The 27,155-nt window shown below is 34.2% G+C and overlaps 1 protein-coding gene across 1 annotated transcript in view; it reads left to right on the forward strand.

The window, feature by feature from the left end:
• The window catches only part of WDR72 (WD repeat domain 72), a 362,471-nt gene that overhangs the window by 179,560 nt on the left and 155,756 nt on the right, over positions 1 to 27,155 (forward strand). Inside the window, exons 17-18 of the mRNA XM_074234646.1 lie at positions 17,287 to 18,095; positions 21,771 to 21,853. Coding sequence (XP_074090747.1) covers positions 17,287 to 18,095; positions 21,771 to 21,853 — 892 coding nt within the window. The remainder of the gene's footprint in view (positions 1 to 17,286; positions 18,096 to 21,770; positions 21,854 to 27,155) is intronic.

Below are 27,155 nucleotides of genomic sequence, written 5' to 3' on the forward strand. Positions count from 1 at the left end.
CATAAAGTAATAAAAGAATTTATTGTAATTAATCAGTTGTTGGAAAGCCTCATTGTCACTAAACTGTTGATTAGAATTTTTAACTCCTGGTATAGTAAACCCTGTTTTTATGATTTACTGTAGAGTGATTTTTTTTTTTTTTGAATCTCCTTTGCATGTATGAGCATCATCCATCCAACATGATGTGGTAGAAAGAACATCAGTTGTGGAGTCACTGAAACTTAATCTCACCTCTGGTGCTTACTACAGGTTTGACTTTTGTAAACTCATTTTTTTCTCCTTGGGTCTCACTTTCTCATATGTATAATGAAGGGACTTCTGACTATTTCCACCCCTAAGGATAAATATCTACACACTAAGGGCATTTCAAAGAGTGTCCAGCGATATACCATCCTCACAGGGAAAACTCAATAAATATTTATTGAATTATAATAAATTGGAAAGGAATGCACTACATACTGATAGTTTTTCTACAACAGCTAGTCCCAAATGTGTTTGGGTAATGGCAGTTTCAGTGTGCTAAGTGTGATAAGTCCCCAACTTAAATTTATATTTATGTGACAATTTTTCTTTATTGTTTTAGATTTTTTTCAAATTAGTTATATAAATTTTTATCTTATATACTTGCCATACTATAAAAGTACACCAAAACAAGGTCCCCCTTTGGGAAGAAAAAGAGAAAAGATTAGTAAAATCTTAAATCATAGATTTGCAAATGAAAAAAATGTTAAAGCAATTTAATCCGGCATTTAGATGAGGGCAAGGAAAGTGAAGTTACTTTACAAAACTTTTTATCAGTAATTTTTTCTTTGTATATTAACAAAATAATATTTTAGTTAATAGATATCATTATTTACCTAAAAGATATGATCAAAAAGAAGATAAAGTTCTTCAGTACATTGGATAGATCCTTTATAGAGAATCTGTGAGAAGGGATGGACAAGAATCCCAAATGCTGATGTTGGAGAGCCCAGTATTTAGTACAGTAACTGGCAAAGCAACTATGTTTTATAGTTAATAAATTCTCACTGATTTAACATAATCCACTAACTATATATTTACAAACAGGTCAAAGATAAAAACAATCTATTGGTTGGTCCTTTGGTCTCAAAATAAATCAAAATGATCACTATTTTGGGGTCAAGGTACACTGCATCCAACTTTCACTGATCAGACCAATGTGGACTTGAAAGACACTACCATACCAGACACAAAAATTCCATAAGATCATTTGGAGTGAACATGTCTCTAAATTTGTACACTTCGCATTTCTTTTAGGTTACTGCAATTCCACTTTATGCATAGAGTACACTGCCTTCATTGTTGTGGGTGGAATGGTCCTGTTTTAGTGTTAATGCCTTTCAATGTATGTACCAAATGTACTGAAGAACTTTCTCTATTGGACACATAAAAACTTTCTCTTTTGGACATAGAAAAGGTCAATGATCATTAATTCAAATAGACCTGGTCAAAATGCCAGCCCCAGATATGTTATAGCTGCATTACTATGATGAAATCATTTGAACTCTCTGAACCATTATTTCATCATTGATAAAATGGGAATTTTTAGAACTGTTTCCCACAGAGTTATGAAGATCAAATGAGACAATGCACATAAAATCCTCCACAAACCTTATACTGCTGTTAAAGTTGTAGCTATTATTGCTATTAGTCTATTATTATTATTATTGTTTATTATTATTATTATTATCCACTCTCTCTCTCTACATAGTCCACCTTCTTTTTGATCATATTTTTAAGGTAAATTATGGTACTTATTAACTAAAATAACTATTTATTTTGTTTATATATATATAAAGAAAAAATTACTGATAAAAAAAGTCTTTTAAAATTGCTTTGCTTTCTTTGCCTTGATCTAAATGCTGGATTAAATTGTCTTCTTTAACATTTATTGATTTGCAGATCTATGATTTACCATTTTCCTAATCATTTCTATTTTTTTTCCCAATAGGGATCCTGTTTTGGTGTACTTTTATAGTATGGAAAATATATAAGGTATAAAGTTATATGATTAATTTGAAAAAACCTAAAAAATAAAGAAAAACTGCCATATAAGTATACAACTAAATAAGTCCTGTCCTTTTAATATTGATAATGTTGGAGACTTATCACACTTAGCATTATGGAACCATCATTGTCCAAACACATTTGAAACTAGCTGTTGTAGAAAAACTATCAGAGCCTGTAGTGCATTCCTTTCAATTTATTACAATTCAATAAACATTTATTGAGTTCTCACTGTGAGGAAGGTATATTGCTGGACACCATGTATTCCTTTCAAATGCCCTCAGTGTGTGTAGATATTTATCCTTTGGGGGTGGATTCGATTTTTGTAAATAGCCAGAAGTCATTCAGTACCAAGTCTGTGAGACAAGTTAGTGATCAAACTGAACAATGCCATTTTGACATGAATTGAAAGAATGGGACTTGGTTTTCCTGAATGCCTCCTAAGTTAAATCTAAAAAAGATACCCCCAAAAAGATTATGAGCAATTTTACTATCTTTAGAATTTGCACATGATCTCCCATTATTTATTTTGAAAATTATTTATCTGAATGTGTATATTTTGTTATTTTTTAGTTCAAAGCATTTCTTATTTCTACTGGTGGAAGTCATTCAATATTTTAATTATTTTTTAATGGAACCTGAAATTTCATTACATATTTTATCTATAAAATCTTTTCCAAAGTAAGTTTTTAATAATATATTTTGGTTTTTATATTATCATTATTTCCCCTTTTCCCTTCCCCCCTTCTCTCAGCCTATATAAGAAAAAAAAAATTTAAGGAAAGAAGGGGGAAAAAATCAGTATAACTGTCCAGTATGTTTAAAATATATTGAATGTACAACACTAGAGGACCTCCCAGTTCCTTAAAGGAGTGAGATGGAATTGTCTCCTTATATCATTTTTAGAGCTATGCATGTAGTTGTGGTCATTATGTATATTGTTTTCTTGGGTTTGCTTACTCTACTCTGCATCAGTCCATGTAGGTTATTGCAGAATTCTCTATTTATCAAATTCAACATTCTTTTGGTTATGCTGCATTCTGTTAATATTTATATATCACAATGCTGCCAACAATATTTTAGTATATGTGAAGACTTCATTTTTAATCATTGTCCTGCTTGGTGTATAAGCATAGAAATGGAATTTCTTGATTAAAGGTTGTTGTCATTTTTGTTACTTTATTTATACAACTGTAACTTGCATTTCACAATGGTTATATTGATTCACAGCTCCACCAACAGTGTTTCTATCCATGTTCCTATCTTCCCATAATCTGTCAATCTGTGACTTTTCAGATCTTTTATCATTTTTGCTAATTTTCAGCATTTAAAATGAAACTACATTAGTTGAAGAGTGAAAGGATATGATTAAATAAAACAGACATATATTCAACAAGTTAATTCAACAAATTATTCAATTCAGCAAATTTTCTTGGATCCTGCTTTGTATAAAATGTTACGTTAAATATTGGTGATTTAGGGCAGCTCGGTGGTGCATAGGATAGAAAACGAGCCCTAGAGTTAGGATGACTTGAGTTCAAATGTGACCTCAGATATTTAATAATTGCCTAGCTGTGTGACCTTGGGCAAGTCACTTAATTGCATTGCCTTAGATAAATATAATTTTTTAAAAATTTAAAAATAAATGTTGGTGATTTTTGGATTTACCCATGCTCTAAAGAAACTTTATTTAATGGGGATTTAAATGTGTATACAAATATGTGGGAGACAAGCTATAAAGGCTACAGGAATAAATCCTGACAGTACTCTAGATAAAATGAAGAGGGAGAGATTGCATCGAGTTTGGGGAGTTGAGGCAAGGTTTTACTGATGAACTGGCACATGAATTGGACCTTGAAAAAGAAGAAAGATTTTTAAGTGGGACATAATAAAGAGTGGTTGGTAGTATTCCAAGTGTGGGTGATTCATGAAGGAAGACAAATGCAAGATAATATCAAATATAAGCTAGTCAATTTAGCTAAAACCTAGATCACATAAAGATTAATAGTGTAAAAGAAGATTGGATAGGTAAGTCACTTATTTTTTCAGAGTTTATATAGTTCAATTCATACTTCAAATAAGAAATCATCTCCCCTTGAAACTCACTAGTAAAGAAAAACTTATTATCTCTAGGATAAGTTGCTAAACTTCTGTGTACCTCTAATTGTTGGGATTTTTTCCCCTTTCTTCTAAATGAAATCTGCCTGACTATAGTTTTGACCCATCACTCCTTGTTCTATCCTTTGACACCAAACAGGACAAGTCCATTCTCCTCCCCCCCATGATAACCCTTATAACCAAATTCTTGAAAGTAGATTTTATGTACTCATCTCCAAGTTTTCTCTTTTCCAAACTCAACACTCCCAGTTTTTTAAAGCCTTTTTACATAGTATGGTCTCTGGTTAGTCTTACTGCTCCACTCACTCCCCCCGTTATGAATGATTCTCCTCTCCCTACCTACCCCCTAAAGAAGACCTTCCTGTAAACACATAAATCTAGTCAATGAAAACAAATTCACATATTGTCCCTGTCTGAAAATTCATGTATGATTCTGTCTTGAGACTATTACCTCTTTGATAGAAGTGGTTTGCAGAAACATACTTCTTTATCAGCCTTTTGAAGTCATATAGTCATTACATTGATCATTATTCTTAAGTCTTTCAAAGTGGTTCCTTCCATTACTCTTAGAATTGTATGCATTTTTTCTGTTTCCATTCACTGTACCAGTTCATCTGATGTCCCTCTGAAACCATCTTTTTATTTTATCATTTATTATAGTACAGTAATATTCCATTCCATTCATATATCATAATTTATTTAGTATTCCTCAATTGATAGACAATCTACTTTGTTTCTTTTTCTTGGTCTGTCATCACAGTGACATATATTTAACTTAAAGTTTACTGAAATTGTCTAACCTTGGATATACTAAATTGATTGATTTTTTCCAACAAATGTAAGACTTTTAATTTGTTACTATCAAATTTAATATTATTAATTTTAACCTATTGTACTATACTATCAAACTCTTTTTTTCTGATTTAGTCAACAAGAATCTATTAAGTACCTACTGTACACTAGACACTGAATTAAGCAATGGAGATAAAGAAAAAGCAAAAATTGTCTCTGCTCTTAAAGGCTTCACAGTCTAAGAAGAAAGACAGCTTGTGCATGCTAGTGTACAAAAGTATATATATATATATATATGTATGTTACATATATATATATATATATATATATTTGATAAATTGTAGATAACTTCAGAGAGAAGACATTTGAAGAGGGCTCTTGAAGAAGTTAAATTATTAGCTGGAACCTGAAGGAAATCTGGGACAACAAGAGATGGAAATGATAAAGGTATAGAGAGCAGCTATTGAAAATGCTTAGAATTAGGAGAAAGTATGATCTTTTTTTGTAACAAGAGGCACAGTGTCACTGGATTATAGATGATGTGGAGAGGAGTAAGGTTTAAGATTTTATATTTAAGAGAGATTATGATGTTCTTTCAAAGTCCTGTAGAAGATTTCTACTAGATCCTGGAGTTAGTAGAGAACCCTTAGAATTTATTGGTTGGGTAGTTTGAGGGAGAACATTGTTCATCTGTATTTTAGGAAGCCCATTTTAATAGCTAATTGGAAGATGGACCAGTGGGAAAAAAGACTTGAGTCTGGTAGAGCAATCAAAGTACTGTTTCAATAGTGCATTACTAAGGGCCTTTACTAAATTTTGACAGCATTAGAGAAAAGAAGAGACTATGTAAGAGATGTTACAAAAGTAGAATTAGTAGGACTAGGGAACAGATTGGTGGGAAGAGTAGAGCAAAGATAAATAGGATTCTCAGCCTCAAGTGACTGGAAAGGTGATGGTGCCCTTGACAGTTATCAAGAAGTTCAGAAGAGGGGAGAGCTCAGGGGAAAATAATTTCCATAAGTTCAGTTGTGGATGTATTTAGTTCAAGATTTTTATGAGCCCTCCCACTGAGATGTTTAATAGGTAGTCATTCAATATATTATCTTTCAGACTGATGTGATCTGCAAACTTGATTTTTATTCATTCATATTATTGATCAAAATAGTGAACCCAGAAGACTAAATAGTCTCTTATCACTCAATAAGAAATTTCCTTCCAAGCTGACATTAGCCCATTAATGACTATCTTTTAGATCTATTTATCTAAAAATTATTTTAATTCTATTTTAATATTTCTAAATATTCTATCTCTTTTCTATCATACCTATAAGAATGACATTGTGATCTTGAAAAATGTTCTTTGCTTACATTCCTGTATACTGTAGCTATACATTCTCCTGAGATGCAAGTCTTATCAGAAAAGGAAATGGGTTTAGTCTGACATGACCAATTCTTTTTTTGGGGGGGAGTCCAAAATGAACTCAAGTTTTATTCATTATGAAATTCATACAATTCCTCATCACTGTCAAAACTCCCTTCCATTAGCTTGTCCTCATCTGTGTTTGATGACTGTCTTAGACGAGGCTCTACTGCTCTCCTGCCTGTGCTCTGGTCCATAGTTGACCATAAGCACTCCCCAGGCAAATCTGGCACATGGACTCATGCTTAGTCCATTTGGTTTCATGACATGACCAATTCTTAAAGGTGACTTTTTGTGTTTACTATTTCCCTTTCTAGTTGATCATAAATCAAAATTCTCACTTGTCTTTAATTATCTATTCCAAAATTTTGCCAATAATTGAAAATTAAGGGACTGTTTGATTATCTTCAGTTCTATGATATCTCTCTTTTTCATGACCTTTTAGTAACCACTGATAGGTTCAGAAATCAGATGACAACTTATCTATTTTATTACAAAGAAGATTCTTTTTCATACAATTTATTTTTTTCTCTTTTTCTTTTTTTCTTTATTTTTTTATTCTCATTTTGTACAAATTTTTTTTACAATAATAAAAATACTTGTTTACAAGTAAACAAAATACCCCTCCCCCCATGAATATAGATAGACTTGCTTGGGCAAAAAAGTAAAGGGGAGAGAAAAAAAATTAAAATTAAAAAAATAATAGTAATAATTGTAGGTATGGCCAGGTGGCACAATGGACGAAGCACCAGCCCTGGAGCCACAAGCACCCGAGTCCATATCCAGCCTCATAAACCCAGTAATCACCCAGCCATGTGATATGCAAGCCACCCGATCCCCACTGCCCTGCAAAAACCAAAAAGAAGAGAAAAAAAAAAGACCCAAAATAAAATAAAATAGTAATAATAGTAGGGGTGGCTGGGTGGCAGACAGAGCAATGGCCATCAAGCCAGGAGCACCTGGGTCCAAATCTGGCCCCAGACACCCAAAGATCACCCTGCTATGTGGCCCCAGGCAGGCCACCCAGCCCCACTTGCCCTGCACCCTCCCCCAAATAATAGTAACAAAAAATGTGCTTCAGTCTTTGTTCCAACACCATCAACTCTGTCATGAGTGGATCACATTCTTTATGATAAGTCCATCACAAAAGTTACTTCCATGTTTTTCCAATGTTGCCATTGCTGATCACAACTCCCTCCTTTCTTATTTCTCCACTACCATGTACTCTATTTTCTCTCTCCTTTCACTCTGACTCTGCTGTAGGGTCGCTGAGTGGCGCAGCAGACAGATCCCTGGTCCTGGGGCCAAGAGGCCCCAAGCCCCCATACCACCCCTTAGGCCCAGCATCCACCTGGCCCTATGGTCCCGGACAGGCCTTCCAATCCCAGGCCCTTGCAAGAAGTAAAAAAGAAAATGTGTTATATCTGACCACTGTCCCCCCATGGTCCATCCTCTCCTCCTTTATTCACATCCCTACCCCCTTCCCCCTGCTCCCCCCTCCTTCTTACTCCCATTGTCTATACCCCATTGAGTATATTTGCTGTTTCCTCTCCTAGCCATCTCTGATGAGAGCAAAGGTTCCCTCATTCCCCCTTGCCTCCCCCTTCCATATCATTGCAATAGCTCATTGTAATAAAAAAAAATCTTATTACGTGAAATATCTTGGACTATTCCCCCTCTCCTTTTTCTTTCTCCCATGCCATTTCCCTTTTTTTCCTATTGACTCCATTTTTACACCATATTTTATCTTCGAATTCAGCTTTCTCCTGTGCTTCAACTATAAAAGCTCCCTCTACCTGCTCTATTAACTGAGATGGTTCATATGAATATTATCAGTGTCATTTTTCTATACATGTAGTTCATCATCATTAAGTCCCTCATATTTCCCCCCTTTCCTCCAATCTCCTTGCTTCACCTGAGTCCTATATCTGAAGATCAAACCTTTTGTTCAGCTCTGGCCATTCCAAAAGGAACATTTGAAATTCCCCTGGTTCATTGAAATTCCATCTTTTTCCCTGGAAGAGGACATTCAGCCTTGCTGGGTAGTTCATTCTTGGCTGCATTCTAAGCTCTTTTGCCTTCCGGTATATTGTATTCCAAGCCCTACGAGCTTCCGATGTAGTTGCTGCTGAGTCCTGTGTGATCCTGACTGCAGCTCCATGATATTTGAACTGTGTTCTTTTGGCTGCTTGTAATATTTTCTCTTTGACTTGGGAGTTCTGGAACTTGGCTATAATATTCCTGGGGGTTGGTTTTTGGGAATCTCTTTCTTGGGGGGATCGGTGGATTCTCTCCATTTCTATTTTCCTGTAGTAATTCTTTGAAAATGATGTCAAGGCTCTTTTCCTGATCATGACTTTCAGGTATTCCAATAATTTTCAAATTATCTTTCCTAAGTGTGTTTTCCACATCAGTTGTTTTTTCAATGAGATATTTCACATTTTCTTCTAATTTTTCATTTTTTTGAAGTATTGATTCCTTATTTCTGGTAAATCCATCAATCTCCCTGAATTCTATTCTTTGTCTGAAGGATTTGTTCTCCTCAGAGAGTTTTCTTATCTCTTTTTCCATCTGGCCAATTTTGCTTTTTAAAGCATTCTTCTCCTCAATAACTTTTTGAACTGTTTTATCCATTTGACCTAAGCTGGTTTTTAGCATGCTATTTTCTTCAGCATTTTTTTGGATTTCCTTGACTAGGCTGCTGACTTCATTTTCATGTTTTTCCTGCATCTCTCTCCTTTCTTTTCCCAGTTTTTTTTTCAACTCCCTGATTTGATTTTCAAAGTCTTTTTTGAGCTCTATCATAGCCTGAGCCCAATTTTTGTTTTTCTTTGAGTCTTTAGATGCAGGAGCTTGTGCTTCCTCATCTTCAGACTGTGTATTTTGATCCTTCTTGGGCTCATTTGCAAAATATTTCTCAATGGTCTTCCTCTTGTTTCTTTCCTTGTTCATTTTCCCAGCCTAAGCCTGTGTTTTGGGGTGCTTCCTGAGCTTTTGGGACACTCCCACAAGGGTCTCAGTGTGTGAGGCTCTGTCCTCCCTCCTGGTCTGTGAATGAACATAAGCAACCCCCTCTGCCATGGGGCCGAGGTGGGGGGGCCCTGATGTTCTATGGGGGGGGCCTAGACTGGGATCAGGATCTGAATGTGGTCAGAGCCCCAGAGTCCTGTTCCAGGGGCAGAGGACAGAGCTAAGCAGTCTCTCTCTCTCTTCACTCCCCTCCCTCAGCTCAATGGGCTCATGCCCTGTGGGCTCCTGCTTACTGGCTCCGCCTGCTTCTGTTTCTGGGTCTGGGCTGAGGAAAGACCAAGCTGCCTGTTGTGTGCCCTGAAGGCTGGGCTCCACGTGCTCACTCTTGCAGAGGTCCCCTGCTGTTCCCCCACTTTGTGCCAGTGCTCCCCGGGGTGCAGCTCAGGAGACTCCCCCACTGCTGTGAGCCGCGGGCTCCCAGAGCCCTGGGGCTGCCTCCAGGAGGCTGAAGTTCTTTGGCTCTGGTGGGCCACCCCTCTGCCGGGGCGGGGGGGGGGGGGGGGGGGGGGGGTAGAGCCTTTCTGCTCTTTTCCAGGTTACCTTGAGTAGGAGAACTGCCTCACTGGGTCCCTTTGTTAGTTCTGTCTCTCGAAAGTTTATTTAGAGTCCTTAGTTTATGAGTTTTTATCAGAGAGCTCCTAAGACTAGATCCCTTCTTGGCATCTTGGCCCCACCCCCCTCATACAATTTAGAATAGATGACTACTGAATGAAATCCCTTTCAATTTAGTCATCCTGTGATTTTTGTATTTCAGCCTTAGCTCAATCATGTTTTATAGTACCATCTACCCTGGGTATTGGCATATTCCTTCTTTCATTTTCTTCTTGCCCCAATTTTGTTCCTGCACAATAAAATAGTTCCAATCAAGTTGTTTTTTTCATCCTTGTATTTTTCTTCAATCTTAGATCATTCTGAGCATCATTATGACCAAGGACCAGGTTACTATTTTGTGTGCATCATTGTAGCCTTCCATAGTTTCCATCTTCTATCCTTTAATAAAAAGAAATTGTGTTCCCATATAACTTTAAACTATTCCCACTCATTTTTTCCCCATTGGAATAACTCATTCTTTTTTTTTTCTTTAGATTTTGCAAGGCAATGGGGTTAAGTGGCTTACCCAAGGCCACATGACTAGGTAATTATTAAGTGTCTGAGGCCAGATTTGAACTCAGGTACTCCTGACTCCAAGGCCAGTGCTCTATCCACTGCACCACCTAGCTGCCCCTGGAATAACTCATTCTTACCATTTTTTTTGATAACTTCCCATTTCTTTGGTCAATTTTCCTTTTGACCACTAGATCCTGCCTTTTTTAATTTAAAAAAATCTGCTTTTTGATTCTATTTGTATTTCTCTAATTCAAATTCAAATAATATCTTTACTCTAAGATTCTTATTATTTCTGTGAAAATCACTATTTTCCTTCCTGATTACAATCCAAGATATCAACTCCTTCTGTTGTTTGCTCTATATTTTGAAGAATGGAATTTTCATTAAAGTGAGTTACAAATTTATCAATTTTTCTGCCTTTAGAAGAGAGAGCTTTAGCACTCTGAATAATTGTCTGCATAATTGAATTCCACCTCAGTACTCTGTCATGTGTTCATCCTACATTTGTGATTTGTTTCCTAATCTCCTTGTGTTTCCTGCTTCTCTGTTAAGGTCAGAGTTTTTCAAATTGGAGTCATGAACTTATCTTTAAAATATTTTGATAACTGAACATCAGTATAGTTTCCTCTATAATCTTTATCATATTTTTTAATGTAAAAACATTCTGAAAAGTTTATTAAATTTGACTTCATCAAGAATTCATGATGTGAAAAAAAATTAAGAATCCCTGGTACAGGTGATCTTTACATTTCCATTTCAATTCATTTAACACCATACCATGCTTAAGGCTAGAAAAACAAAATCCAAAGAATCCATGTTTTTAAGTAGTTTATTTTCTACTTTGAAAACTGTTACTTATTCTTTCTTACCTCAGTTTTCTCTACCAGATTTTTTCTTGTTTGTACATAAGTATAGTTTATTTAACTGGTGGACATTCAGGGCTGTTACAATGTCATTCCTCTGTTCTTTTTAACTAAAGGATACCTTATAGTTTGATTTTGTGGAAATCATCCATGTGCTTATCTGCATTGAAGAGAATGGGCTTCATTTCATGATAAATTGCCATGCCTGTCACATTGGCTTTGTCTACCACATCTTGCTCAGCATTAGCAAAGAGGACCTACTGATGCGTCTCTCTTCTCTACAGGCCAGGACTGGGTTAAGGATTAGGGTAGGATGACATGGAGATTGGCAGAAAATCTTTCGTCAATCATTAGGATTACAAAATTTGGAGAAATGTGAGTTATAAATGTAGTGAAAACAGAGAGCATTACTTCACATCCATCAGATTAGCTAAGATGAGCAAAAGGAAAAATGATCAATGTTGGAGAGATTGTGGGACGATAGGGACATCGATGCATTGCTGATGGAGTTGTGAATAGATCCAACCTTTCTGGAGAGCAATATGGAACTATACCCAAAGAGCAATAAAATTGTTCATACCCTTTGACCTAGTAATTTCAATTCTAGGTCTATATCCAGAAGAATTTATTAAAAAAGGGAAAAGTCCTACACGTTCCAAAATATTTATAGCAACTCTTTCCAGTGGCTAAGAATTAGAAATTGAGGGGATACCTATCAACTGGGGAATGATTAAGCAAATTATGATACAAGAATACTATAGAACATTATTGTTCTATAAGAAACCGTAAATGGTTGGACTCTAGAGAAGCATGGAATGATTTACAGAATCAAATGCTAAGGCAAGGGGGTAGAGTCAAGAGAACATTGTACACCATAACAAGAACACTGAGATGAACAACATTAGATGGAAGCAACTCCTCTCAGCAGGTTAGAGAACTAGGACAACTGTATTAGACCGGCTATGGATGATGGCCACCATCCAGTGGAAGAAAAACAAAACAGACACACACACACACACACACCCAAAAAAAAACTACCCTTAAGAATCTAATGAACACTTTTTAACACTTATCTCTTATCTATCTCTCTTTCCCTTAATCCTTGGGGCAGCTAGGTGGCGCTCAGTGGATAGAGCACCGGCCCTGGAGTCAGGAGTACCTGGGTTCAAATCCGGTCTCAAACACTTAATAATTACCTAGCTGTGTGGCCTTGGGCAAGCCACTCAACCCCATTTGCCTTGCAATAAAACCTAAAAAAAAAATCCTAACCCCTCATGCAGGGAAAATAACTAATACTATTCTGTAAACATGTTTATCAAAATATGTATGTACAATGTTAACCTGACTATTCACCACTGAGGGGAGGGGGATGGGAAGGGATGGTGGAAAGAAATTTTGTAACTTAAAAATAAACATGTGCATATGAATGAGAATAAATTAATTAATTAATTTTTAAAAAGCGGAGAGTCACTTGAGAAGACAGGATACTTAACTTCTAATATTTCTTCCATGAAAGTTTTTACCAGTCCTTTATCCCCCCCCTTGTTTTATCCATGTATATATATATATATATATATATATATATATATATATATATATGTACTTAACATAATTACTGGTACATAAGGGTCCATTTTAAATTTTGTTTGATTAATCATACTTTCCTACCAAATTGTAGGGTTACTTCACATCAAAATTTCAAGGAATCATAGCTTTTGTTTTTCTTTTCCCCATTATAGTTCACAATTCATAATTTTAATAGTTGATTTTCATGGCCTAAAAAGATCATCATTTTGAACCTGTCTGGTGATATACTTTATGAACACTCATTCTCAGACCATGAATCTACAGTTGCATGTAGGCTCAAACCTATGATAGCATAATTAAAAGAGTACAGGATTTGGTATCAGAGAAACTTATTGCAAATGCCAGCCATGCTTTAGTACCAGTTTCACCTTAAGTAAATCATTCAACTTTTCTAGGTTTCAGTTTTCTCATCTGAAAATTGAAGGGGTTGTACTAAGAAACTATTGAGTTCCCTTCTAATTTTAAATGCATATAGCTGTATTCTTCCTATATTGTTCCTGTAGTATCTAACTTGGCAAGTATATATTTAGGCCACTTTATCTTTCCTTTTCTGACTTAAATTTCATGCTTGCTAGTATAGATTTAGAAAATCCTAGTATCTTTTTAGGTGTATTTTATGTCCAAGAGTCTTGTCATTTCTGTAATTTAAGCCAAGTCCATCCAGAACTTCAAATTCCATTCTCAGGTCATATTTTATAACCAGTTATTCAGTTTTCAAATCTGTCCTCTTCTGAATCCCTTGGTTTTTGGATTTTAATGGATTTTTATCAGTATATTTTGTTTTTTTATTTACAACATCTAAACATTCATCCTATATCCCTTCTCTTCTTACCTCTGAGATATTCGTATATACCCAGTATTTCTTTGAAAAAGAAATAAGAGTAAGATAAAAAATTATGTCCAAATTGATCAATTCATCAAAAAAAAGCTCATTATATGCAATGGTTAAACATCCATCTAACACCTACCTCTCTTCTCTCTTTTAAAATTTTTGCAACATTCAATTTTGTCTATTCTATGGTTTTTATTTTCATTGGTATATTTGGTGTATTTCTGATTCTGCTTATTTCATTTTGCTTCAATTCATTTGTCTTACCCATTTCTCTGTATTTATTATGCTAGCTTCTTACTTTTTTTTGAAGGCATTTGGCGTTAAGTGACTTACCCAGGATCTTTCATGAGAATTAACTGAGTAGATTTGAACTCAGGTTCTACTGATTCCATGACTTGAGCTCTATCTTATTGCATTATCTAGCTTTGCCCCTGGTTCTTTTCAATTAATGTCAGTTACTTAAAAAACAAAATACATAATACCAGAATCTCTTAAATGTTCAGGTGGAGCCAGATTGTGGTGACCCTTAAATGCCAAAAGAATTTTTAATATAAAATTAGTAAATCAATGAAAAATTTTGATCATTTTAAAGACATGGTTAAACTGACACAAGGAAATGAATTTTCAAGCAATTTCAATCCTCCATTTGACTAGAGTAGGTGATAAAAGCAAGAATAGAATGGAGTAAATAGATGAAAACCATAAAAGATGTCTTGATCCTTGCTATGGTTGGTATTGGTAAATGAACAATTAGAGATAATACTGGACTTTCAGTCTAAAAGAGATAATATGTGAAAAAAAATACTGTTTTTGATAGAGGAATAAAATGGAAGAACTAATATTGATATGAAAATTAAATTTTATTATTCTATTTGAATTTGCTTAAGTAGAAACAACTATGTACATACAAGAATATACGCACACATGCAAATTAGTTGAAAGGCAAGCTCAGAGGGGTGACATTAACATTTTATTTTGAAAAAAAATCACCAAGATTGTTCAAATGAGATAATATATGTAAAGTGGTTTGTAAAGTATAGTAACTTAAATAGCAAGGATTATTATGTGAAGCAGGGAAGAAAATGGAGGCATCCAGCATAGGAGGATTTCTTAAGAGGTTTATTCAAAAAAGGGAAGGAGAGATAATATCCTAGTTCTGGAAAATGCTGGGATATAGTGAGTTTTTATAGTAGGAGAAAGTCATAGGTATATTTGTAGACAACAAGAAAGGATCTAATTGATAGGAGAGGGACTGAGTAAGCTTAGAGCACACAAGTGTTGACATAGACAATTTGTAGCCTACTTGTAGGAGAGCATTCTGAGCTCTGATTATTGGTCTGATCAGTCACAGTCAAGGGCACACTGTAAATTGTCTCTGACATAGCGATGTCATTTTGGTCTTTTTCAATAATACAGGACAAGAACCAACCAACCAGGTTGATAAAATAGGAACTGAGAATGTTAGTTCCACCATCTTCAGGAAAAGATGGGGAAAGAAAATAGCAAAGAGAAGGAACACTTCATCTCAGTCCAGTGTTTATGGAGGAAGAGATGATAGGAAATTTTCTGAGTAATATGATTTTATGAAAAAGAGAAAAGCACTGACTCTTGGCAAATGACCTCAGTTTATTTAATGGAGTGTGAAAAAAAGGTTCTCAATATAGATGGCAGGGAAAAGTGGAAGAGATGTGTAAATGATTTGGAACAACATTTTGGCAGAATAGAGTAGTCAATCAATTAAGGAAATTTTTAATTGGATTGCCCTGCTTTGGTGAGGTCCTAGTAGATTAGATTATATAAATATTTACTAGACCAGATGAGCAGGATTTTCTTATTTCTTCAAACTCCATTTACCTGCAAAGGAATAAGGCAGGCTCATGGTTGTAGTTCCACATGGTTCATATGTCACAAGGCATTTTCAGGGATGGGACAAAGGGATAATGAATTCCATCAGATCTTGAATGGATACTGGAGATTCTGAAAGGTGGGACTTCCAGTAAGAGAAAGCAAGCAAGTCATCTAGCACACAAGGGATGCTTTGTTACACAGTTATGGGTTTCCAAGGAGGGACAGAAATGAAAGGGTTATAAGATATCATTAGAGGGGAGATCATGTCGATGAGACCACAGATCCATTGAAGTTTTGACAATTTTTTTGATGAAAACATTCTATGAAGCAGTGGAGATATGAACATGAATATTAATATTATACATAGTCACTCCTTTCATAGACTTGGTAATTATTTTTACTTGGATAGACATCTTAATTTACTTAGGATTTGATCAATATTCAACACTAAAAAAAGCAATACCAACAATATTATGAAATTGCTTCCCATGTGCCAAGCTCTAACTTATCAGTTATCCTTCCTTGCTTTCTCTTTCTTGCTTACATTCCTTTTTATAATTTGACTAATACAATTTAAAAAGTTTTCTTCTCAGTGAATAAGCAAAGGGATGTCTAGGCAGAGGAAAAACATGCTTGTTTGGGAGATAGTGTAGGTCAATAAATAAAGTGGCAAATCCATAAGTCAGAAACTTGGATTTGAAACCTACCTGTGACATAATAGCTCTGTGACAATGGGAAAATTGTTTTATATCCTGGCTTCAATTTCAAATGTAAAATGGACATAATATTCCATGATGTTTAGTTGTTTCAATTATGTCTGATTCTTCAATACTCCATCTGGGGTTTTCTTGGTGAAGATAATGGGCCAATTTGCCATTTCCTTCTCCAGCTCATTTGCAAGATGAGGAAACTGAGACAAATATTGTTTAGTGAGTTTCCCAGGGTCACACAGCTATGAAGTGTTGGAAGCTGGATTTGAGCTTGGGAATATGAGTTTTCCTGACTCCATGCCCAGTACTCTATACACAGCTATGCAGGTACTCTAATACTACCTGTAGTAATGACCAAACTGGCTTTTGTGAGTGCTAAATAAGATCATATTTGTAAAGTGTGTAAACCTTAATCTCAGATAAATTCCTCATGAATGATGGAGGGAAAAATTGAACATTTTTTAGCATTACTGCCTACTAAGTAGGCATTAACTAACACCTGATATGTTTTATATTTTTTTCATTTTTAAATTACAGATGAGTCATTGATTTGGAGGAACAAAAGATCATAAGTCAAGAGTTAAAATGGACTTAAGAAGTCATCTAGATGGCTTCCTTTGTTTTGATGAAGAAACCAGACTTCTTTTTAAAAAATGATTTTTATGAATGAACAAATTTAATACTCCAGCATTACAGTTTTCCTAGAATAAAACTTACTGTGTCAGATGGAATCATAGAATTTCTTAGCTACAAAGGAAGATTAGAGACCCTGTATTGTGTTTTGCAGGGATAAGGGAAGTGAATTATTCCAGTTAATTGACTTGTCCAAGGTCATACAGATCATTGATCTAATTTTTGTGTTATGTGGTTATTTCACAAGGCATTTTAATGACTAATCAATTGTTTTTAAATGTTTTATGACATCGATATTTTTTTCTTTTTCCCTTGTTAGCTCCCCGTTACTGCATCTTTCTCAGGTCCATTTAATGTATTACCAATGAAGAACAAATGGAACAATGCTGACTTTCATGTTCTTTTTTTTGACCTGGAAAATCTTGTAGAACTTCTACTCTCCACCCAGTTCAACAGCCTCAGCTCCTCCAACTCATGGCAAGGCAGCGACATTCTAAAAAGAGCCAGAAGCACCTTCGAGAAAAGACCACTGACACTGAAAAGGAGTAAAACCTCCACTTCTTCTATTTCAGGGGAAGTGCATATGAAGAATTTTTCTGAGAACCAGGGCCAAGGAGATAGCCCAAGCAAGTCCTTTGAAGAAAATGAGGGCATCCGAAGACAGAAAAAAACAAAAAGTTCCAAAAAAGCTCAATTTATGCCACCAAGAAAAGTTGATGTCAATCTCATGATAGATACAGCTAAACTTTTCTTATCATGCCTCTTACCATGGGGTGTGGATAAAGAATTAGACAATCTTTGCATTAAACATCTAAATATTTTAAGACTTCAATATCCGGTTTCTTTAGGATTAGCTTCAAATGAAGATCATTTTTCTTTGATGTTGCCGGGTTGGAACTTTTGCAGTCCAATGTCAGAAGGGTGTTCAGTAGTTAACTTGTTTTCCCAAAAAGTGCTAGACTTGTCAAATAAATATATCATTGCTCTCTCAAGTCATCCAGAAAGTATAGGAGAAATAGAAAGTGATTCATCACAAGGGTCAGACACTATAGTATATTTGTTAAGCAAACTGTTTTTAGTTAATAAATTAGTTAACATGCCTTTAGAATTTCCATACAGAACTAACAGGTAAGAAATACTTATGAACTTTTTTTCCCTTTTTGGTGATGGGTTGGTTTGGGAGTGAGTGGGCATATTTATCAAAAATATTAAATTTGTCTTCTTTTTCATGGGAAAACAGGATAAACTCAAAATATGTTTAATTAAACCTGGATCACAGAATTAGAGCAGAAAGAATCCTTACAAGTCATTGAATCCACAACTCTTTTTTTTTTTTAAATTTTTGCAAGGCAAACGGGATTAAGTGCCTTGCCCAAGGCCACACAGCTAGGTAGTTATTAAGTGTCTGAGACCGGATTTGAACCCAGGTACTCCTGACTCTAGGGCCGGTGCTTTATCCACTGTGACACCTAGCTGCCCCTGAATCTACAACTTTTATGATAAAACCCAATCTAGAAAGAGTGTGGCACATGATGTACCCAAAGTCATACAAATGATAAATTGTTTCAGGCAGAGCCAGTATTCGAAATCACTTTCTCTGACCCCAAACCAACACTCTTATATTGTGTTACCTGTATTGTACACCAATGCACGCGCGCACACACACATACACACACACACACACACCCCCACACACCCCACCACCACCACCACCCCCACACAATTGCAGTTAAATTTAATGATTTTTAAAATTTGAATATGAATTTGATTTTGATTTTCTGGTTATAAATTTTTTCATGATTATAAAGGAATTTAACTATGGTATTATTTCCTTCCTTTTTTAGAAGCTAAATTCATAACTTGGGAGAAGTTTTAAAAATTTAGATCTTGCCAAATCACATTATTATATTACATTACATTACATTACATAAGAACATAAAGGAAGTTTCTTTTTCAGTTATTGATTTATTTTTTTAAAAAGTTTTTTATTTAAATCAATAGGGCTAAGTGACTTGCCCAAGGTCACACATCTAGATAATTAAGTGTCTGAGGTCAGATTTGAATTCAGGTCTTCTTGACTCCAGGGCTGGTGTTTTATCCATTGTGATACCTAGCTCCCCCAGTTATTGATTTCCTTAAAAAAAAAACCAAACCAAAAATACCTATATGCTTCTCTCTGAGGTGTCATCCCTTGCATAATTTTCCATATTTTTTATTATTACATTTAATTCAATTCTCCAATGCTTTAATTATTGAAGTCTCAGTGTTGAAAGGTATCATTAGATATGTATAAGTATAGCATGCTCTCATCCCTCAAAGAATTTATAAATTCATTAGGTGAACAAGACTTAATAGATATATTAATTAAACTTAATATATGTGGTATGTATAAATGTTGTTAAGGAGTAGCTTTCAGATAAGCATTAAATTGTGGTGATAGTTTTGTGTTTGGTCAACTTCTTCAGAAAAAAGTTATAATAATCTATCTCAAAGCACAATAACTTCTTATTTTTCACTTAGATCCCTCCATTAATTGGAGGGACTGATGAATTTTCTTGATATACATTTTTACATCTATTCTGTACCAAGACTTTATAATCTAATAACCAATTCTTTATTGATCTTTTACCTTTAGTTGTTTAGCAATCTCATTTTTGAATTTCATACTACTAAATTATTAAATTTCCTATAGTTCTTTAAAGATATATTGAAATTTATATTGTGAAATTTTTTTCTCAGAGTTGGAGAATAGATATCTAGATTCTTTTTTCTTCATATATTTTCATGAAGTAGTCTGCTTCCATTGATCATTCATTCTAACTGCATATGGAGAGGTCTTTCATCAATTGATGCCCACAGATGACAGTCTATAAAAGCAAAGAATAATGGAGAAGAGCTCTCAGTTCTATCTACGACTACATTTTGTACTGGTATGAAAATAATTTGCAAAGAGGACAGATGAAGCTAAGAATTCTACAGTTTTTAGACCAACTGTAAATTTTAACGTAGCTTTTGGAATGCTTAAATGTGAGCTCTTCATCTAATCATAAATGAGTGGGTATACCATTGGAGAAGTTGATCATTTCAATAATGACCTTCTTAATACAAATGAAACCAGAAGCAAAACAAATTATATCTAAGTAAAGATATTGTCCATGGATTTGTGAAAATAGACCAAGGTTGGAGTTAGTGTCACTACATTATTGTATGCCTCAAAACAAAAAGAATGACTTCATGGAACATTTGATCTTTTCTTATTGCAATTATCATAATATGTATCTCCAAATAAAATGCATTTAATTCATCAGCATTGATTATATGATATGAAGATATCAAGAAATCATGATAACATTGGTATATAAGAGTACTGATGGAAATGTTGATTTACTTGTCAGAAAGTTGGATCATAAACAAAAATGTGAGGGGCCAAAGATTTATACAACACCCAGATATTTTGTGATTCATGACATAAACTACTTTTTTTCCATTTTTTCAAAATTGGATTGATAGACAATGTAGAAAGCATCAAATGGAATTTTTTAAAAAGATAATTATATTTCAACCTAAGAAATATATTAATGTGAAAAATTACAGAATCAACTATAAGTAGTCTCATTAATTTACTAGAAATAATGATAACATTAGGATAAAGCTAGAAGAAAGAATAATAATGATAAAAAAGATGTGATATACACTTATTTTGTATGTGATAACAGAATATTGATTCAGAATAAAGAATTCTGTTTCCTTAGAACAAACTATATATTAAGTATGATAGACATTTACTTTTTTTTCTGTTTAAATGTTTTAAAATTTTACCCTTGAACATAAATATAAATGATAAAACTTGCTTAACAACTTTTTATTTAATGAATTTTTGTGTTTTTTTGCTTTTATATCAGACTCATTTCTTAATATGACATTTCCCTCTCCCCACCCAAGGAGCCTTCCCTTGGGGTTAGCAAAACCAATGAAAGCATTTGCCATGTGACATGGTATTTGACATTCCATACCATAGTCCCCTTCCTCTTTAAAGAAAGTATGTAAGTTAAGAGGGACATTTAAAAAATGTAATTTTTAAGGGAAATTGAGTTCAAATTTACAAAAAGTAATTATGCCGTTCTTAACAGAACCAGAAGAGTTTAGTTTTAAATTAAAATATCACTATGGTTCTATCATGGTGTATATAAATTTATTTTTTATTTTCTTAGTTATATTTGAAGATGATTTTCAACATTCATTTTTTCAAAGTTTTCTCCCTCCCATTCTCCCTTCCCCCCACCCAGTAATGTGATGTAGGTTATATATGGATCATATTATTTTTAAAAGCATTAGACTTTATAGTGAAGATGTATAATAACACATTGTATATTGAAGGCTCTTTTTTTTACAAGAACTACAAGTTTTACCTGAGACAGTTAATATATTAATAGCTATTAACATTTATGTTATTGAAATAAAATTTTCTAATAGGCTTCTAATGAAGGAAGAGAACTGGGAGGATAAAATGTAAAATCATATCAATAGATTGTAGAGGTGAGAGTTCAGTGTCAGGGTACTGGATATTTCTAGGGAAAAATAGTCCTGCCTATGGAAGATGTTATACCAAAAGGTATGAGGGGGAAAGGATAATATTCGAAGAGTTGACTAAAATGGATTTGTCATTGAAGACAAACTTGACTTTGCTTCCTTTATGTTTTGCCTAGGAAATTGTTTTCTGTATTTGTACAATTTATTAGTCAAGTATTACTTTTCTCATATACATCCAATGCTACCCTTTTTTGCTTGTTTGTTTGTTTTTAGCAATTACAAAATGGAATCTGTTCATAACAAGGGAAAAAATATTGGCAATGATAATTCAAGTTTCTATGGCAATTTGAGAAATGGTAAGTTTTGACACATGAAATAAGGGAGAGGGGGTCTAATCCTTACATGCTGCTGATAAAAATTTTAAATGAATGTGTTTTTTATGTTTAATTTGATTTCATTGATGTTTGATTTTGTGTTGCTTTCTTTTCTTTATTTACTCTTCCTTTCTCTGACTTAAATAACCATACCTACTAAGAATAAAAGTTCAACAAAACTTATCCATATGACTAAAATTTATCTAAAGTGCATAAACTGCTTCATTCTTATTAGATACAAGTAAATGAGTCAAAGCCTTCTTGTACTTCTCTGTGGCCAACCATGTTTTTAAATTATTTCATAGTGTTGATTTTATTTTCTCTTTTAAAGACTTAAAAGTCTTTGTCCACCCCCCCCAAGACCATTCCTGAATTATGTATGTAATCACTAAATGCTTATTTAGAGTGGATAAGACTATAGAAGAACAAAATATTTGAGTAAAAAAGATTAAGACGTGTACATTTTTTGATATATTTCTTTTAATGTGTGCAAACACATCAATATTTGGTCAAAAATGTACATCTTCAAGGTCTAACATAGGAAACTCCCCAATTAGGACAGTAGAAAGAGGACCGTATATTATTTGCAAGACAAAGATATTTTCTTTTTATCTCTCCCCTGAAGTTGCAATTAAGATTTTTTTTAACTCACTGACAATGCCAAAGAAAGTTGGCTCTTGTTTCTAGCTCATATTAAAATTTTAACATCACATTAAAGTACCCTGTGAAGTGCCCCATGATGCCAGTAAGTAGTTAGAGTCAAGACCAATATTTAGCTTTGAAGGTAGATTCACAAGGTCAACAAAGTGAAAGAGGGAAAAAGAAGGGGAAGGGGTGGGGGAAGAGGAGTAAAGATCAAAAGAAAAATCTACCTGACATGCTGTGTTCAAGAAGTAGTAGAAAAGAGGACATGGAAACTGCCCAGTATATTCTCCTCTTTGGAGTTTTCATACTTTGAGTTTGGTTCTTATTTCTTCTTTGTGTTCAGTATCTCATATAAGGGAAAGTATATTAAAATGATTTAGAATTCTCTTGCATTTATTCCTTTCTTGTTCTTTAATTAAGTTGAACTGATCATATTCTATATAAACTCTATCTCCTGCTTTTTTCTTTACCTTTACGATTGTTAACTAATTTAAAAACTGATTTAAGATGATAGTCATTCACTACCATTGATTCAAAAGCATATTAAATTTAGGTGGAGTCATTTATATCAAAACTGTCAAATACACTAAGTACAATGATTTGAATGAGAAATTTAAGTGAGTTTTTCAAAAATCCAAAACCACCATTTAGCACCCCAGGCAACTCTCTATGATTACAAATTACAAATAAATTTCTAGTCTGTAGCAGTTCTTCTCCACATAGATCCAAAACAAATTCATTCTTATTGTAGACATATGACAGTTTTGGATTTTTTTTGGCAGATGTCATAATATTTTAATCAATTTATTTTCATTTGAGTGACATCATAGATTTTTAACCAATCAAAATGCATTTATTAAGTACATAATTGTCTCTGATCATTTGCTGGATATCATAAATATCACAAGGAGAATAAGGATTCCCATTGATTTTGACTATATAAAATAATGATAGCAACAAAGTGAAAAAAAAAATCAAAAAGGAAACTATAGAAGCAAGGTCTTAACCTTGCTTCAAACTTACATATATTTTTTCCACCAGACAAAATAATAGATAATTGACCTTTATAATCTTATGTATTATTTTTGTGGTTTTTATTATTTATGTTTGTGGTCATATTTAAAATAAAATATGGTTTCTTGAAAAGCATTATCCTAGGGTAGTTAGGTGTTTGAGTAGACAGAGGCCAGGTCTGGAGTTCAAATCTAGTCTCAGACACTTGACACTTAACTATGTGGCCTTGGGCAAGTTACTTAACCCTGTTTGCCCCAGTTTTCCCATCTATATATGAACTAGAGAAAGAAAAGTGAAAACCACTCCAATATCTTTTCCAGGAATATCCCAAATAATGTTAAGAAAGAGTCAAAAATAACTGAGAAATGACTGAACAATCTCTCAAGGTTTAAATCTTGTAGACATTGTTAACCAAGACAAACATAGGGCAGTTGATGAAGAAATATTTATTGCTTAATCCCTGTGCAATATCAGCTAAAATACTTAGTCTGTTTAGCGCACAGTTTACTATCTACAAAATGAGATTGTGGGAATAGATGACCCCTGGTGACTCTTCTACCTTAAAATTAATGATGGGAATATTAAATAATAAAACAAATAGAGAGGAACACAAAATGAATGTGCCAACAAAAGGCATAGCATATTTAGGCATTGGGAGCTATTAAAGAAAAATCTCATTTACTTTCTCATTAACCAGTTAGTTTCTTAGCTGCTGCTGTCTGTCTCTCTTACTGCTCCCTCTTCCTTTTTGTTACTAAATCATCAGATTAGCAGAGCTAGAATGTTGAGTGATATGAGTCCAGTTACTTAGCGGAATCAAATGTAGACTGGCAAGTGGTCAGGTTTGAGGACAGTGTTTCAGTGGCTCAATTTGGCCTTTACTTTTTGACTTAATTCCAATTTCTTAGCTAAATTCTTAATGAATTTGTCAGAAAATTGATCCTGATTTCTGGTTTAGTTTGAAATATGGATAATTTGGGAATAGCTTGGAAAGCTGAATCTTATTTTAGGAACTCAAGAGTTTAGAATAGGGTGATGCTTGCTTAACTTTGTGGCACATGGCTAAATTATTAAAAATTTTGGGAACCCTCTTTAAAATAGAAAATGAATATCATTATCATGCTTTCTTTGGGTTTTGATAGTTAAATTAGATTACTCTAAGTTCCTCCTTTGCAGCTAGCTTTCACGGTGAACATAGTATTGGCCCTAGAGTCAGGAGGAGCTGAGTTCAAATCTAGAGTTAGATTCTTACTAACTTTGTTACCATGACTGTTTGCCTCAGTTTCTTATCTATAAAAAGGGCTAGAGAAGGAAATGACAAACCACTCCAATATCTTTGCTAGCAGACCCCTAAATGGGATCACAAATACCATTGTAATGACTGAACAATAAGTTCTACCCACCTTGCCTTAGTTTATGTATAATAACTAACTATGCTGACCTTATTTTTTTTCTTCACAACAAATGTGTTTAATTGAATAGAATCCCAGTAAGGGCTGTCCAAAAGGAGAATTCACCCTCTTCCAAAACTATGAACCTCCTAGGAATTGAGATTTTTATGCAAAGGTTAAACAATAATTTGTTAGGATTAATTAATAGTAGCTTGTATTTACACAGTATTTAATATGTTATCTTATTTAGTGATTTTATTTTCTATGAACCAAATCAAAAGACAATATGGTCTGACAAAAATTTCATTTGCAACCAACTAAATTTTGGTTCTAATTTAACTACTATTGCTAATCTGCTCAGGCTCTAACTCATAATTATATGCTTCCCCATAGGGTTTTGAATTACAATATCATTAATTTTAGAAAAGCCTTTTTGGATGATGGTGAATATTTTTTTTGAATTATAAAGATTTTATTTATTTTGAATTTTACAATTTTCCCCCCTTATCTTATTCCCTCCCTCACCCCCCAGAGAAGGCAATTTACCAGTCTTTACATTGTTTCCATGGTATACATTGATCCAAATTGAATGTGATGAGAGAGAAATCATATCCTTAAGGAAGAAACATAAAATATAAGAGATAGCAAGATCAGACAATTAGATATCAGGTTTCCCCCCCTAAATTAAAGGTAATAGTCTTTGCTCTTTGTTCAAACTCCACAGTTCTTTCTCTGCATATAGATAGTATTCTCCATTGCAGACAGCCCCAAATTGTCCCTCATTGTTGCACTGTTAGAATGAGCGAGTCCATCAAGGTTGATCATCACCCCCATGTTGCTGTTAGTGTGTACAATGTTTTTCTGGTTCTGCTCATCTCACTCAGATGGTGAATATTTTTAGCATCCTTAGTGCCTAATATAGTATCTGAAACATGTTGATTGATTGATAGATTTCATAAAATGTTGGAGGTGGCATTTTAGAACCTTTTGGCAGAACATTGATTGAAGGGGTAGTGCTATATTTCCCAAACTCAGAATTTTTTGTCCTTTTTTACTCCTCTTTTTGCTTCCCCTTCTCTTTCTCCTCCTCTGCACTGCCTTGATCTTAATACTTTGGGGTAACTGTAGATGAGGAAAAGAAAATTAATATTATAGTTGGTAATAAAAAAACAAAATGGGGATGGCAGAAGAGAAAATATGGTTAGAACTGCTGGATTGCAAGGATGAAGTTTGTCTTCTTTGTATATATCACTATTAAATAAATATTGTATAATGAGTGGAAGGGAATTGGCCATTTTCATTATTTCATCAGAACTTTTATTAAGTCTGCAAGTGGAAAAAAAAGATGAGGTCTGAGAGATTTAGTGAAGAATTAATATTTAGCCACTTATTGGATATATAAGGCAGTAAACAAGAGTGTTTTCTAGAGAATTACATTGAACATTTGAAATTGGGAGACTAGGAGAATTGTAGTCTTCTTGATAGTTAATAAAGAAGTTCATAAGACAAGGTGGATTTGGGGGAAAAGGTAGAGTTCTGTCATGCTGTATTTGAGATGTTTATGAGACAGTGCCCTTGTTGGATATGGGACACTGTAGCTTAGTTCAGGAATAAGCTGTAAATTAATAGATCAGGCACTCATCTATAATTACATGATAATAACTGAACCAATAAAAAGTTGAGGAGATCAACAAAATAGAGAAAAATAAAAGAAGTCCCAGGATAGATCATTGGCAGATATCCATTGTTTGGAATATGACACGATGATAATGTTTGTCCTTTATTCTCAAAGAAAACCATAACATCAGGGAGGTGATGCCATAACACATACATATGAACTTGATTTGAGTGGGGGGGTGCTGGGTTAAGTCACCATCCTCACTTTCTCCTTCAGAGTTTCTGGGTCCAGTGGCCAGATCTGAATCAGGATGATTAGAGATGGCCCTGGATGCAAGGTAATCAGGATTAGGGGACTTGCCTAAGGTCCCATAACTAGTAAGTATTGAATGCCCATCCTCCTGACTCTAAGGTCAGTGCTCTATCTACTGCACCACCTAGCTGTCCCATAACTTGTCATGAATAATAAAGATCCTGCAATAAGGAAGGAAAAGAAGCATTAAGACAAGTTAGTGTTGATCCAAGAGAGAGCAAAGGCAGAAAAACTCTGAGAGGAGAGAATATATTGGGGGGATTGGGGTTGGTAAACAGCATCAGACACTGCAAAGAAATCAAGA

This window comes from Macrotis lagotis, chromosome 4 (genome assembly GCF_037893015.1).
Source record: "Macrotis lagotis isolate mMagLag1 chromosome 4, bilby.v1.9.chrom.fasta, whole genome shotgun sequence".
Taxonomy (NCBI): Eukaryota; Metazoa; Chordata; class Mammalia; order Peramelemorphia; family Peramelidae; genus Macrotis; species Macrotis lagotis.